Source organism: Ambystoma mexicanum, chromosome 9 (genome assembly GCF_040938575.1).
Source record: "Ambystoma mexicanum isolate Mex_15411 chromosome 9, UKY_AmexF1_1, whole genome shotgun sequence".
Classification (NCBI taxonomy): Eukaryota; Metazoa; Chordata; class Amphibia; order Caudata; family Ambystomatidae; genus Ambystoma; species Ambystoma mexicanum.
Window position 1 is genome coordinate 977,740,035 of NC_090931.1, and position 16,813 is coordinate 977,756,847.

Here is a 16,813-nt window from a genome sequence, read left to right on the forward strand (position 1 = left end):
GCGGAAGGAGGGGGCCATTGGTAGCTCAGAGGAAGATAACTTTGGTTTTGGACTAGCAGACATCACTGAGTGTAGTAGATAGCTCTGGAGAAGGTGGAAGGAGAACAATGTTTGAGAATTGTCGAGATGGAAGATGGCAGGGCCTACTTTACTTGGGGCGTTCAGCTTGCACGCTATAACTTTCGTGACTGTTGTTGACCACACTCTACGCATTTATTTATTTATCAAATATTTATAACGCCCAACCCTGGGGGTATCACTGCGTTTGTACAGTAGAATACGGTGAGAGAAGACATGGCCAGTAGATATAAGTGTAAAATAGACATTCATCATATTTGTTGAACAGCCAGGTTTTCACAAGTGTGTTAAAGGTTGGCATATTTACAGAATAGAAATAAGTGATCTGTAGCAACAGGGAAACATAGTCTGATGTTCTCATATCTTGGCAATGCCACTGGGGTGTCCCTGTGCTGTACAAGGAACTGAATCGGAACACACGTATTGGTGTTTTTGACTGTAAAATATAAAGTGACCAGTAGTGAGGAAGAAGAAGGTGTACCTCACACTTGGTGCACTATGGATGCTGGATATGGACTCTGACCTATAGGTAGCAACCTGGTGTCCTATGAGTACAGGCTATCTGTGGGATTCTCCCAAGTGAAGATGTCATTGGCCACTACAGGCCCTTTTCATCATTTATTTTGAAACGCATGTACACTGTATGGAGGAGCAGTGCATCTTGAAATCTTCCCTGGTCGTCTACACAGGAACTCATCAATGTTGAGTCTACCATCTTTTTTAGCCTGTAGTCAAGAAGTCTACCCACCTTGTCCACAGATTCCCGGGATGGTTAACAAGTACAAAAGACAGTTCTCTCTGCTTGCTGTGTCAGTACAGAGTTCAGTTAAGAGTAGACAACTTGAACACATTAATATCAGGGATGTGCGTTAGTTATGCTTCTCTCTGGGCTACTTCAACAGAATTAATGTTCGACTTCCTATCTCTAGAGATTTTTGAAGCAAGGCTGGTGATGGTGCCTCTATTACAAGCTTCCAATGTGTCCCAGAGTTTAAACACGTTACTCACTGAACCAATATTTTCATCCAAGAAGAGCTTTATTCCCCCCTGGATGCATGCTACAAACTTCTCATGACCAAGGAGCACCGTGTTGAGACTCCAGATACCATCCCTTCCTCTCCGCCCATCAGATACAATAAGCTCCAAATGAATACACGCATGATTGGAAATGACCGTCACTGATGGCAACCCATCACTCAATGAGTAGCGATGAAGATATCAGGAAATAGTCAATTTCATAGAGAGAGTCATTTAGAGTTGAAAAGAATGTACATTATTTACTCGTAGGATGCAGAATCTGCCATGGGTCCACGAGGCCCCATTTCTTATTTCCTTGACCCTCTATCCGCCTCCCTTGCTGCCGGCGACCTATCCAATCTTGCATCTTGCACCAAGCTAGAGCCTCCACCTATAATAAGGGCATGACCCATTAGTTTCAAAATAGAGCTGTGGGAAGCAAGTGGATGCATAAATGTTCCCTCAAATCAGTGTCATCGCCACTACCATTGCCTCCACCAGGGCATATCGCTCCTCAACACCGACGCGGACCGCCCAATTGAGAAGCACAGGTTTTTGTGGAAGAGTATTGCAGTACCCCTCCTCTTGGTGCAGCAGCAGCTACAGACCTCTCGGTTGAATTCTTTATTAAGGCTATACTTCCTATTCTCCTACATCAAGTGCATTTCAGCTGGAGACTTCACTGCTGAATTTGCACTTGGGATGTACTCCCTATTCTTCCCCACTAGACGCAGGTTCTGGACAAAGACGATAGCTGCCACTCTTACCGCCAAATGGCACAGAATCGTTTTTACATGCGAGTGTAGAGTTTGCTCCCTTGGCATTCAAGGACGGGAGGCGGAAGGGATCCTCAGCTCCTGTGTGTTAGCCATTTATCCTTCCAAGACAGGGAAGCAGTGCCCTCTGTGATCCGGAAGAGGAGCAGTGTCAGGGATGTTCTGACACAACACCACACCCCGGGATTCATCCACCCAACAAGGGCGGGAGGGGCACTTCCATGAACCTGTACCCTTTGCAAAGGGAGTAACTCATGGAGGGTATAACTGAGAGGGGAACAAGAAGCAGACATATTAGGGAACACAGAGACATTGTAGCAAATGACCAGAACAAAACCACGGGGCACCACACCCTCAACTCAGGTATGAATAGTACATACAAGGTATTAGAAGTGCACAAGGGAAGAAGATGCGTCCCACCCTCTCCCCCTATCATGGAAGATGCCCTTTTTGGCCGGCAGAGGTGAGATTATTTGCGACATATATTGTAGGCAGTAGCCAGTGGCCCATACGTGTAATACATGTGTGTTTGTCCTTATTTTAGCACACGTAATGGAACGGCGAGAGTGAGTCAGCCAGTCAAGTTTCTCAGAATGAAAATCAGGTGTGGGCCACATTACGAGTGTGCCGGTCCGGTAACAACGGTGCCGGTAATCTACTTACCGGACCGGCATACTCTGAGGTCTGCGAGCGGGTGCCTTTCAGCCCGCCAGGTCTGACCTGGCGGGCAGAACGGCACCTCCTTGCAGATCTTGACGGGTACACCGGCACCATTCATGAATGATGTCGGTGCATCGGTCCTCCCCATTCCCATTGAGTCCAATGAGACTCGAATGGGAATGGGGAGTCATTTTTACCAGCGCCCGGCAATGGGGAATTACCGGGACTGACGGGGCTCTAATGCCCCGTTAAGTCCCCATTGCTGGGCACCGAAAAATGAATGACTACGGCAGCAGCCGTGTTGTTTTTACCGGCACGGCTACCGCTGGACTCATAATCTAAACTCTTTCAGAAGACACCCATCTTTCAAAGCACAGATGATAAGCAGAGTGGGAACAGATGCGGCACTGAGGGAGGACAAGGAGCAAGATTGAAGATCACGCCGCAGCAGTCAAAACCTTATGCAATACCACTTTTGGTCATGGAGCCAGTGGCTTGAGCCCATGAGTCTTCCAATGGCCCATCACTAGCATGAATAAAGGCAATGCTTGGTTCCATTGTTGATAGTGTTCCCAAAGCCTCTAATAACTGCTGATGCAAAGCCCGCTCCTGACCTACTGGGCCAAATTCACCAAAATGACTGCAAATGAAAAAAGAGCAGGGGCTGTGCTTTTTTCATTTGCGCTCATTGCTGAAATGCACAGGTCACCTAATTCTCGAGGATGGCTTGCCTATTTCATGAGAGGATGAAAAAGCCCACTTCCCTACATTAGTCTCGCGCCAGACACAAACGCATAACAGGCTCCCAGAAACCACGTGGTTGCTGAGAGCGCATTTTACGGAGATGGGCCATTAAAGGGCTAGTTTTGGTGAAATGCTCATGAGAAAAAAACACATGTTGCAGCCGCGGTTGTCCAGATGCATCTGTTTCAAAAGGCACCGGAGGGTGACCCTTATTTCTGGGCACAAACGAGCATCCTGTTCGGGAATTCGGGATGCTCTTTTAAACGGGCAGAAATGACCGCATCTTAGATGTGCTCATTCGGATGCCCTTTATGAATCGGGCTGCTCCTGTTTTTCAAGTTTTGCACATCTGGCCCATCGCCCCCCCCCCCCCCCTTTGCGTGATCTAATGTGGGCTGATGGTTTCTAGGTCATCGCCCCCCCCTTGCGTGATCTAATGTGGGCTGATGGTTTCTAGGTCAGGTGGGTGGAAATAAATGCCCCCCCGGCCCTGATGTCCACTTGCACCTGGTGACTAGAACTGGTACGGTCAGGACTTGGGGGCCTTGGAAACATGTCCTACCACTTGACCTAAAAGAACCGATTTCCCGGATCTTCCCGCGCCGGGGAGGGAGCGCTGAAGACGGTCGCGTGCTGGGTGCCAGGCATAGGAGCTGGAGGGCAAACGTGAGGAAAGCTGTTTAGGGCACATTTGCCATTATCGCCCACCACCTGGAACATATACCTTCTGAAGCTGGTGGTCTTTTGTTGCACAGCTCGACTCGGTGGTTCAGCGGGAGGATCTTTCTGGCTGACATTATACAGCTGCTCAGGGGAGCATGACTAGACCACGATGTAACAGCCCTTGCCCACATCTTTCCCATAACACGAATGCCCGCCCAATCACCTTCACCACCACCCCAGAACTGCATTATTACCTGGCTTCACGCGCCACGTTGCATGTGTTGTGTTATGTAAAATACACGCATTCATTTACGCATGGCAAGGTTGTGGTAGGGTGACAGCGGGTGCCTTCATGGCACTGCTTTGTCGCTTTGGCTCTTGCTGGTGGAAAGCAGTTACTTGGGACCTGGCGCCACGCGGAGTGCATGATGGGTAAGAGAGGTACCATGTTGCGAGGTATCAAAGAGAATTGGCCTGAACTGATTGGCACTGCACAACAACACAAGTATTGACATTTAATGGAAACTTTTGTAAAACATCAAAAGTGAACATGGCGTCACATTAATAGAAAGTTGAAAGAAAGTGCTACAATTTACTAGGAAGTAAACAGATATACTTTGCCAATGTCAAGAAATACAAACCAAGTGGCATTTAGCAGTGCACGACAAAACTTTGCAGTAACACAAACTGCATGCTAAATCACAAAAGGGGTTGCTGCAGTGCCCATGTGTGTGCACTTGTGCATGCGCTGCGTTGGCTTTATCGGGGCATCTTTTGAAGAAGTAACCTTACACGCTGACAGGTGAGGGCTTAGCTATGTGCCCTGCTGCCACCTCCAATCAGGGAGAACACGAAGCAGCCCCTCCCCCGGCTCTCTGGGGCTTCGCCTCTGAATGCAGAGCTTGTAGGGGTCGGCGACCTCCTGTCCCCGGGGTCTGCGGCAGGTTGCGGCTTCCTTGCAGGCGGCTCTCGGCGAGCAACTGGAAGCCATTAACGCCCACAGGTAAAGACACTCGCCGTGCATGCACGCAGAACTGCAGGGAGCCGAGGACGCAGAGTGGGGAGCAAGTGTGCACACGTTCAATATGAAACTCGTTGTAGTATGGAATGGGAACAAGGGTCCGCTCCTAAGTGGGTGCGAATCAAATGAAACTATACGTTTTCAGAACCGTCAGGCGGGGGAAATGAAAAGTGCAACACTTCGTGCACTTTGCAAAACAGCGAGGCTTATAATCAGCAGTGAAAATAGTGTTTCTTTATTCCAGCACGTGACTAACACCATTGTGTGGTTTGTACAACTTGGGAACACTGTGCACCGCAAATATCCTTGCCCAGTCTCACCAAATAATAAAATAATTAACGCTGACTTACTGGACACAGGCACAAAGCAAACCAGAGGCCAAGCCGGCTTATGTTATGCTAGTGGGTTTGTTTGTTTGTATATAGGCAAACGGGCAGCCCAGTGGAAACGTCAGAGGCCGCCCTCCCAGAAAGTATTCCACAACCCAACTGTGTGCTAGTTCACAGGCCGATAAGGGCCCAACATTCTGGCTGGGAGCAGTTGTATGCACAGTCAGACACATCGCAGTACAGTACTTACACATCCACCGGCGAGGATTTCTGCAAACAGGGGAATGCCGCCATCTTTCTGTGTGAATTTATCCCTGATGAGGTCGTTCACCTGTCAAATATCACACAAAAAAAAAAAACAGAATGACAAGATATTCTTACGCTCTTTTCTATCTGACTCCTTGCATTAGTTGGTTTAACCCGACACATTGCTTTAAAGATCATGTACACAGCATGGACAACTTGTAAACAAGCGTGTGCGCCTATTGGTGTGAAACGGACCGCCTTTTCCGGCAGCATTTTTTTGAGTGACAGCAGACAGGAGAAATGACAGGCTGTGCGGGGCCTTCTGGAGCTCGGCGGCCACATCTGCCGCCGGTAAGTGGCCCTCTCCAGGGCCCTTGCAACTCCTTAGATCAGGCTCGGAGCAGCCCAGAAGGCTCGTTGGTTCTTGGTCGCAGATCAAGGCCTTATAGTTTCCTGTTGTCAGGCATGCAGTTGACAACTGCCATGTGGTTAGCCCACGCAGGATGGGAGCCGGACGTTTATACTAGGGTGGCCGTCGCAGGCGGCCGGATCTGAGCTGGAACAGCAAGCATCAGCTGGGCGCAGAAATGCCGAGGGGGGACATCTCAAAAAGGGAAGTCCTGGCACGGACGGGGCTGGGCATACGAATGAAAGAGCAGAGTGCCTTGGTATGTTATGTCACGTGAAAGGTTCCCGTACCGCGCATTGTTGGCGCTCTGGCGGCTCTGTACCGCAAGGAGGGTGGCATTGTGGCAGGGTTTGTTAGAAGGACTGAGCTGGAGAAGAGCACAAGAGCTGTGATATGCTGTTGGCAGCTTCAGTTCCGAGAAACCGGCCACTGAGTGTAGGTGCGTTTTCGGGGTATAGTCTTTTCAATGAAAAATGCGTTTTCGGGGTATAGTCTTTTCAATGAAAAATGTTTAATTGAAAACTTTTTTCATCGAAAAAATCTTTCAATTAATTTTTTTCTTATTTAAAATATATGTATGTTTGGGCGGGGTAAAGGGTTACATTTGGAAAACGGGGGTTTGGGAGGGGAGGCCCAATAAAACAAATATTTTGTAATGTTTGGAATGTTTTAAAGGGCAGAAAACGGGTGTGGGGGGACTAACCTCAATAAAAAAAAATCGGTAAATGCGATTTACACATTTTCAGTGAAAAATGTCAATAATGTACATTAGATGAAAAATGTTTCAATTTTTTTTTGTTTCGATGAAGCATCTTTCACTGAAACATTTTTCAGTGAAAAGATATGGAACCGTTTTCGGTGGGTAGCCACCATGTGGTGCGGGGGTGAGATTGTGTATGGTTTGTTTCGTTGTCAGAGTGTGAGAAGCTGGGCACTGAGAGGGTTAAAGGGACGCATGCGACACCAGAGAAAACATCTGTTTTTAGGTCAGCAAACATAGCAATAACATGACAAAGTACATTTTAGCAAGGCTGAATTGCACGCGGTCACCGCCAGAGGGAAAACATTCCATAGGAATGAACACACTCTGCAATACAATGATGAAAGCAAAGACAACTACAATGGAGATTACCTGGCCTATAACATATGAGAATAGAGCAGGATTTTGGAATGCTTTACCCTGTCCATGTCCCCCAGCTCCTTGATATTCTCCCAGGGATGAGTCTATTATCATACACTCTGGCCCATTGGTTGAGCAGGCCTGCCAAAAAGCATCACACTCGCCTCCATTTACAGGCACTGGTGTGAACATTCATGGTGGGCCGCTTTCATGACTCTTATGATGCTTTTGCGTTTATGCTCATCAGCACAGGGTGAAAGCGCCCAGTGGCGAGTGGCAGCCCTTCTGAAGGGAGCCTTAGGGAAAGACTCCTCTCTGACCGCTGGAGGCCGGGGTGTGCCTTCGCTTCCAAAGTGCTTCGATCTTCAGGCAGGCGCATAAGCAGGCAGCGCACGCCTATGCTTTCAGTAGCTGAAGGTGGGGCTCCCTGGGGAGTACTGTTTCAAGATGCCGCCACCCATGAAGTGGGCGCAAGCAGTTACGCACACCTATTACTCTTAAATGCTACATATGCGCAGCATTTCATTGCTGAGGTGTGTTTTCTGCATAACACATCCGTAACATGGAGCACTTTAAGAGGAATATAACTTGTCTCTGCTGAGACTTTCCCTTTCAAATAAAGCTAGAGGAATAGAATATCAAGAATTTACATTAAAACTACAAGAGAAGCATTGATGGAAGCCGGTCTCATTCGGCTGGCTCCTAAAACACGCACTGCCACAGTGGAGAGAAATAGTGTGGCACAGCTATACTAGGACAGAGCTCCGTGTAAGTCTCAGCCACAAAATGGACGCCTTCTGTCTCTCCAAGTGTGACCGACCACTCTGCCAGCAGCACCGGACAGTGAATAATGATGCCCCTAATCAAATGGACCATTCAGTCGCTGGTGCCAAATGGAATCTCCAGTGCTTCATATTATGCAATGACAACCATTGCTTGGCCCGCATCGGAACACAGGCACAGGTGTTAGATAGGGTAGGTTAGGCCCAAGCAGGCCTGGTGATTGGCTCCATATCAAGTAATCCAGTCAAGTAGAGCGGCCAGGTTTCAAACTCCGCTGTCCTGGCCCTGCAAGTGATAACGCAACCTGTTGGCCCTCAACACCAGTGAGATGAGGAACGTAAAATCCAGGGCTTTAACCATCACACAATCAAACCATCTCTGCTGGCCCTGCAAGTGATAACACAGCCTGTTGGCCCTGACCACCAGTGATATGAGGAACATAAAATCCAGGCCATTAACCATCACACAATCAAACTCCGCTCTCCTGGCCCTGCAAGTGATAACGCAGCCTGTTGGCCCTCACCACCAGTGATACGAGGAACGTAAAATCCAGGCCTTTAACCATCACACAATCAAACTTCTCTCTGCTGCCCGTGCAAGTGATAACGCAGCCTGTTGGCCCTGACCACCAGTGATACGAGGAACGTAAAATCCAGGCCTTTAACCATCACACAATCAAACTCCGCTCTCCTGGCCCTGCAAGTGATAACGCACCCTGTTGGCCCTCACCACCAGTGATACGAGGAACGTAAAATCCAGGCCTTTAACCATCACACAATCAAACTCCTCTCTGCTGGCCCTGCAAGTGATAACGCAGCCTGTTGGCCCTCACCACCATTGATATGAGGAACGTAAAAGCCAGGCCTTTAACCATCACACAATCAAACTCCGCTCTCCTGGCCCTGCAAGTGATAACGCAGCCTGTTGGCCCTCACCACCAGTGATATGAGGAACGTAAAAGCCAGGCCTTTAACCATCACACAATCAAACTCCGCTCTCCTGGCCTTGCAAGTGATAACGCAGCCTGTTGGTCCTGACCACCATTGATATGAGTAACGTAAAAGCCAGGCCTTTAACCATCACACAATCAAACTCCGCTCTCCTGGCCCTGCAAGTGATAACGCAGCCTGTTGGCCCTCACCACCAGTGATATGAGGAACGTAAAAGCCAGGCCTTTAACCATCACACAATCAAACTCCGCTCTCCTGGCCTTGCAAGTGATAACGCAGCCTGTTGGTCCTGACCACCAGTGATATGAGGAACGTAAAAGCCAGGCCTTTAACCATCACACAATCAAACTCCGCTCTCCTGGCCCTGCAAGTGATAACGCAGCCTGTTGGCCCTCACCACCACTGATATGAGGAACGTAAAAGCCAGGCCTTTGACCATCACACAATCAAACTCCGCTCTCCTGGCCTTGCAAGTGATAACGCAGCCTGTTGGTCCTGACCACCAGTGATATGAGGAACGTAAAAGCCAGGCCTTTAACCATCACACAAAAAAACACTAGCCAATGATCCTGAGAAGTTGCAGTCTCATAATATTTGCTCTCTGCGTTATTCATTTTTCTGCCATTTTTGCTACAAAGTTCTGATAAAATATTTCTTTGAAAATGACTTCAACGGTCATATTCTTTAAACCGATCATTTTCTTTCTTCATTTCTCATACTGTCAAGGATTGCGCCTGGGACCAGGCAGAACCCGCCAGTTTGCATTTCAACATAACCAGCCTGAGATAAGGATTGTCGTGTTATCATCGCTGTGTCCATTACTCTCTCAAGATCAAAGGATCCTTAGCGTACACCTTCACTCGTCAGCCCGCCGCTTGGGGCAATTCACTTCAAAAGAAGGTGGCCCACTCTTTTTTAATTCCATGAAGGCATAATTAAGGCACGCTGCCAACGTGGTAAAGGTTCATTAACAATGGGGACTTTTGATTACAGTGGAAAAAGCACACCCACTGATATTTAAAAACAAATTTAAGATAACTGGACAATTACTGGGGCTCAAAATGTACATAACCATGCCTCAAACGATTTGACCACATACAATTTTTTTTTAAATGTGTTACACGCAGCCATATTAAATGCGTTGAGGACCGTCACAGTTTTACACGGGAGCGAAAAGGCGCATTCACATGAAATTAAGAGTTGTTAAAAATAAGGAGGATACACAGTTTAAATCCTGTAGTTCTGTTTTATTGTTCACATAGCAATCACATGCATGTAGGTGTTCCTGCAAGGCTAGCAAAAGAGGAGAAAATGGTCATTGGAAGTCAACACAGCAACAGGCTAGCAGCCTTTGGAATGGCGCTAATACCTCAGCCTTGAAGCCATCATATAATAGAATGCATCGCAGAACACAGTACCACAATACATGACATAATAATCAGTTAAAAGACAGGAACCACCCAACCATGTAATACTAAAAAGACATAACTATTACACAGTATGTGACCTTCCAAGGGATACTTCTCTGTTACCTTTCCTGCCCCAGGGACCTAATCGCTGCCTTTCCAAGTGCACACCTGTCCCGTCTCTCCCAAGTGCTCCTCGCACCACTTGCCACATTCTGCCCTTTCCACCACAAATACTCGGCCACCCTACTCTGATTTGATGCAGAAGTTGTGGAATAAATTGGTTCAAGTATGCCCTGCATTGCTCTCACCCATGCCTTACTCCAGACAGGGGTAAGCCACCCTTTGCACAGAAGTGCACAGCTGGGATAGATGAAGAAAAAGTGGGCAACTGTCTTACATGTGAGGCAGTGGCAGCTGCATTGATGATCCCTGTGTGTGAGGCCGGCCCCTGAAGGCACCTGCCCCAAGCCTACCCACCAGACCCTGCTGCAGAACTGTCCTTTACCGCCTCTTACACCACAAACTGCTGGTCACATAACTGACCCAGATTAAAACCTTTGGCTCAAAAGTAGACCAAGGGTGTTCGTCAGAACCATTAGGTTATGAATTAAACAACCAACCAGATTACCTACAATTCGGACTTGAAAGCGCAACCAGATCATCAAGGGCTCGGCAAGTTTCCATTCTGCTTGACCTTTGATTTTCATCTCTTTTTGTGCATCAGCTAACACCGCCCTATAATAGACACAGGCTAGCAAGTAGTGGCCAACAAAACCGAAAGAAAACCTTAGTGAACCATAGCACCACCCTGGGATGGGTGAGCCCATTCCTGTCTTCCTCAAACTCTCAATTTGGGGTCCAGGCATTCATCTTCTGTTGTCCGAACTACAGTCAGACCCACCCTACTCAGGAACCTCAGGGAAAAGAAATCCAGAAAGCCAAAAGCCAACCATGTAATATCCCAAGGGTGACTACTGGCCCCCAAGGTTAGGCCAGATCAACTTCCACTAATTCTGGTCTCGAACAATATAGCTGAAATCACTGGTCTGAATCGTCACAGTCCTCCCGGGCCTGTTCCCATGCTTTCTTTTATAAAACCTTTTTAATGTATTCTTACACCCATTAAATGTGACAAAACAAGAAAATGAATAGCTTGCCACAGTGCAAGTATGATTCCTCCCACAACCCCACACCTTCCCATATTTCTGCAGGCATCACCTGGATCTGTGCACTCTCATTTCTCAAGACACACCTGTTCATGCCCTCTCTCCAAGTTGAAGCTGCCTGGATCCTTCCCCTACTTGACTGCAATGTCCCTCTTGGCCACTGCCACGGACACCAACAGCTTAACATTAGCCAAGAGGTCTAACCCTCCCTAATTTGCCAGAAGTAGCGTCTTGGAATTTGGCACGAGTGGTCAGTCAACCACCCTAGCCACAATTTTGTGAACTTTAAAAAAATAAGACTGTCTGGTGCCTATCTAAATCCAAGCCTAGGATGGAGGCTACACACAGGGGCAAAATGTCCACACATGTAGACCAGGCTTTCAGTGTCAGAACTCCCAAGAAATGACCTAATTGACAATTTACTGGTTTCCATTTTCCAAGGCTCTTTCAGCCTGCTGTTGCCCCCATTGCTATAGGATAGTACTGGAATCCCTGCCTGTGCTTAAGTACCTTCACATTAGGCAATGTATAATCTATCAGACCTCTTGCTGTGTGCCCAGTGCTGTCCACTGCACCATCTCCAAGCACCAGCAACAAGCACAAGGAAAGTGAGTGTCATACTGGCCAGTGCACCCTCGCTTCCAAGGGCTGACTTTCTTAAAACACTGCAAACCTGCTCAAATGCCTCTTCATGCTCAAAATGTTAGAACAATTATGGAGACATAGTAGTGAGAATTGTTGATTCTAGAAGGCCAATATCCGTCAGTGGCAACTCTTAAGGTTGTTTTGTATATTGTGAAATGCAGTGCTTTGATTTGTTGAGGACCTTACAATGATTTATGATTTAAATGGCAAGAACACATAAAAAGGCAACTAAGGCATGACAGCTGGAGCAGGAATCCTACCACTGGCTGGGTAAACACTGAGCAAGTGGGTAACTGAGAAGTAGGGCTTGAGGGCTGCCTAGGGACACATATTATGTGATGCAGTGCAGGGTGGACACGAAGGGAAAACATTCTGTAAATGAATGTACATGGGGACATGAGTAACACAGAGGGCTTTGCAAAGGTTCTTAAAAGTTAAATGTGCCAAATGTCTACAGAGAGGTACTCACCGTGAGCTTAATGGCTTTTTCTGGTGCAACGCCTACAAGCTGTGGTAACAGACCTGTGTGAAAAACATGCTTGTTAAACTAGGAAATACTTTAGGACTCATTTGCAGAACATTTATTATATGTCTCATGTATAAATGAACAACTAGAATTTTATAGAAAATTTAGAAAAAAAGTTTCACTGTAAGGGTGCAGCAAGAAAAAAAGCTTCCCTGTGGTCGTGATCTTCACTCGACTGGATCCTCCCAAGCTTTTCGCTCAAAAACGATCGTTTGTGAGAGGCCTCCTCTTTTTCAATTGTAAAAAGGAAAGCGAAGAGCGGCACACCATCAACTAGAGACCTCTACCAGTCTAGCAGAACTTTAGTCTCCCCAGGAACCAACTCGCAGCACCAAAGGGAAGTGCCCCGGACCTAACAGTGTGGAAATATTTCGTTTTCTGTCAGGAACCAACCTGCAGGCCCAGAGCCAGGAGCCCTGAACCCAGCAGTACAGAGTAAATGGTTTTTGGAAGAGTAGCATTCAAGTGCCTCGGACTACTAAAGTGAGCTGGAAGGTCCGATGAATGTCTATACAATCGAAAAGCAAAAGCGATACACAGAGATCTCTTGTGAGACCAGCTGTTTTCCACTCCAATGCTAGAAAGAAGAGAGGACCTTTCATTTTACACTGCATATAAAAAGAGATATTTTCCAAAGTTCTATCTACGAGAACTATGGAACGCAATGTGCCAAAATCCAGTATGAATTATAAAGAACCCAAATCAGTTTTACAGATGTTCTTAATTCTTCTTCTGCAACACCGCCTGGGGGTGAACTGTTTTTGCATAGGATGCTATGTTAGAGCTCTTAACTTAATTTAAAAGCCGTTAATGCTATTATGGGAAACATAAAAAAAAGCTTTTAAAAGTGTTTAAAGCTTATTAGCTATATAAAGTTAGTGTGAATTAAATTTTGATTTGTAGGGTTGTGATGGAGTGCGTCTACATGCAGCAAATATTTAATGTTGGCCTAGCCTGTGTAAGCAACCTTAAAATCGGAATTCCCAACTTTCATAGACTTAAACCAAGTACTAGTAACACCCCCAACTAGCTTTAAGTGAGTGTGTACATGTATGTGCTAGCATTTCTCTACCTGTCTGGATCTGGCCTTTAACACAGAGCAAAAACGTCATTCAGCCATAGATTTTGAGTATACGACGATAGGTGAAGTACAGCTTAAGATACATTCTGGAGTCCACGTAGCGAAGCATGGAAAACAGTACATTAGATTGCAATATGGTGAAACACACATGCATTGTTTTGCTACCATAGAGAGGGACTACTATTGTCCTCACTAGCAGGTTCAGTGTCCTCACAAGTATAATCCAGAAATAGACAAGTCCTTGCTTTTCACTTTGGGTCCAATCTAGTAAAACGGGTGCCCAATTCAACTGTGATCATACTTATGAGCTCCTCAAAAGTATAGGAATGGCTGACAGTGTGTGTGTGTGTGTGTGTGTGTGGTCATAAGTGGGGGGTGCATGGAAAACCCAATGGCAATAAAACTCTTCCTGCATATTATTTAATTACACAACATTATTCATGACAGTTCATTCAATTTAACATCTGTGTTTGGAAGTAGTCAGACAAATTGTTGTGCAAAATCTTGTGAACTTGCATCACATGTTGCAAGAGAAAACATAGTTGTGTTTCCTTGTGTGACGCGTGACACAACATGAACCATAGTATTACTATCTACTAACCCAGCTGTATGGTTCCGGTACTCAATCTTGCAAGCCTGATCCCCAAGAAACGAGTGAAGGGCGCAGCACACGCATAGCAGGCCACATTTCGAATGGAATATTCTGCTATGAAGAGCTCTTCCGAGTGGCTCAGCACTCTGTCTGCCCTAGGGCAGGGACTTCTTCATTCCCTTCCTAACACATTCATACAATTTGGAAACCCATAAGGAAATCCACGCCAATAACTATGAGGGGATTGAATGGAAGAATCTCACTCTGGATGTCCGAAATGCAGCCCTGGAGGACTCAAGACCAGCCACGGCTCCTTGGTTCCTCGTGGGCCTCTTACAATGGCATTGAACACGTGTCATGCCCACAAAATATGTTTAAACTCATTATGGATGTCAGACACATGCAGCAACCGCCCTACACCCTTGCAAGTGCACTGACACCATCCCCGCACTCTCCATAGACAAGGTAACCCTGATATAGTAACACCTAGATGAGAATAAAGCAAGGCTGGACTGCGAGCTGGTCACAGCCAACACATTTTATAGTTCCTACTCACCCAAAAATAACGCTTTCAGACAAATCATCAGACCAGCATTTGCAAAACATGAAATTGAAGTAACTGAGCTAGCTCCACAGTGGACTCATGCCTACATTATCTCTTCAAGGCAATCCTATCTCGGCAATCTCCAGCCCACCTGTTTCAGGAACTGTTAATTCTTCCCTAAATCAGGGCGTGGGGCCTTAAGACTGTTGTCACACACAGAGGACCTGGCAAACTACATGGACAGGCTGCTGGAGAATCTTATCTTTTGCCAACTTTCCAAACACACTGAACCATACAACATTCTGCTCCATGCCCAAGAACTCAGAGTAACAGCATCAGCCGTGTCGTGTCATCTGTCTAGGATGATCTAGTGACCACAAAAGATGCAGACGAGCCAGGATCCCTAGTTTTTGTGACCTATCTGCAGTGTTCAACACTATGAGCCAAAGCATCCTCATGAAAAGGCTGGAGGAAGCCGGCCTGAACCACAGAGAATTAAGGTGGATTAGGGCCAATCCTTGAGGATAGAAAAGAAGCAATCTTTGTGTTTTCATTTCAGCCAAGCTCATGTAAAATCATCTGTAGAGTTGTGCAGGGACCGAGTCCCTTGCTCCTCCTTTTCATCATTTGCATGATACCGATCAGCAGACTCACCAGAAAATATGGCCCCACATGCTGCAACTACATTGACCACACACAAATTGGCTTCAAACTCTATATAGATAATGGTAATTCTCAGTCAGACCTTAACAAGTGTCTCACCAATCAACCCAACCAAAGCAGAAATAACAACAAGCCCTGCCATGTGGGGTTTAATGGCAGCCGCAGGATCAAATGAACTGAAAGCCCAAGTTAGGCCTAAAGTGTGCAGAAAAGATATATGGAAAAATGTGATTCTCCCACAAAAAGGTCAGCAATTTATTCTCAACAACAAACCATCAAAGGGATGTGTTCAAGCAGGCCATACAAATGTGGTCCTAAAATGCAGTGCATTAAAATACACAGAGATGACTGCCAAATTGAAAGGGGAGCATTTTATTCTCCACTGAAACACATCAAAAGGCCGTATGTATTGAAAATCAAGAATACAACATGGTCCTTCCATGCAAGTTAAACCCACAGGCCTGCTTTTCAACAAGTGACTGATGCTAAAGTGTAAAATTGCTGACATAGAGAACAAAGCGTTACGGGTGTAATTTACCAACCCAGAAACAGTTAACAGTTGCATGTCCAGCTAAGAACAATATACACATGGGAAAACAAATCTCCATGACTAGAGTCCACTGAATACATATATGAATATATACATGAACATTGACGGCATGATGCAAGATATTAAAAGGCCTCACATGAAGAGTAAATATGGCAGATTGGAAAGCAAGCATTTCTGTTATTCAGAGCACAGAAGGCTTGCGTGAGTGTAAATACTCTTCCCCTGAAATTTAAAAACAGTGACCTTCCCTCATCACATGCTCTGCTCAGGCTCTCCATCTGAAAGACAACTTCTTTAAAGTCTCAGGGCCAGCGAGAAGAGCAGTATTCATGCATGACGGCAATGTATTGGTTTGCTGGGTAAACAAAAAGATTGCCATTAAATAGGTTGAACTCTTAAACATATATGTATTTAAATTCGATTTCTGGTCAGCTCAGAGATATTGATCACTGACTTGTGCCTGGGGAATTTTCCCTGAGCATGGAGGTGGGGCCATCTGCTATGCTGTCCAAGATAAGCAGAACCATGGCCTGAACATTGACCTTACAAGAATGCTAATGGACTTTATGGCAGGAACACTAACAAAGGAAGCCGGTGGCCAGACCTCTAATTAAGGCTTGAAGAGATGTAATGTGAATATTGAAATATGCATGTGATTATTTTGACATATAGTTGTACTAAGTATCATATTTTGTTGGATTTCTCAGGAACCATAAGTCATAGAATGATAACCTAGATATCATGGGAAAGCTAATAAACAGACTTTTCTAGTGACACCACTCCCATAACAATTCGATTTTGGAACATAAGTTATAACCAAAATGGCAAAAAGCAGAGATTC

The 16,813-nt window shown here is 46.1% G+C and overlaps 1 protein-coding gene across 1 annotated transcript in view; it reads right to left on the reverse strand.

Annotated features, from left to right (window-relative positions):
* Positions 1-16,813, reverse strand: part of SLC25A12 (solute carrier family 25 member 12) — an 881,399-nt gene that overhangs the window by 65,423 nt on the left and 799,163 nt on the right. The window contains exons 12-13 of the mRNA XM_069616206.1: positions 12,486-12,538; positions 5,539-5,619 (exon numbers count right to left, since the gene is read on the reverse strand). Coding sequence (XP_069472307.1) covers positions 5,539-5,619; positions 12,486-12,538 — 134 coding nt within the window. The remainder of the gene's footprint in view (positions 1-5,538; positions 5,620-12,485; positions 12,539-16,813) is intronic.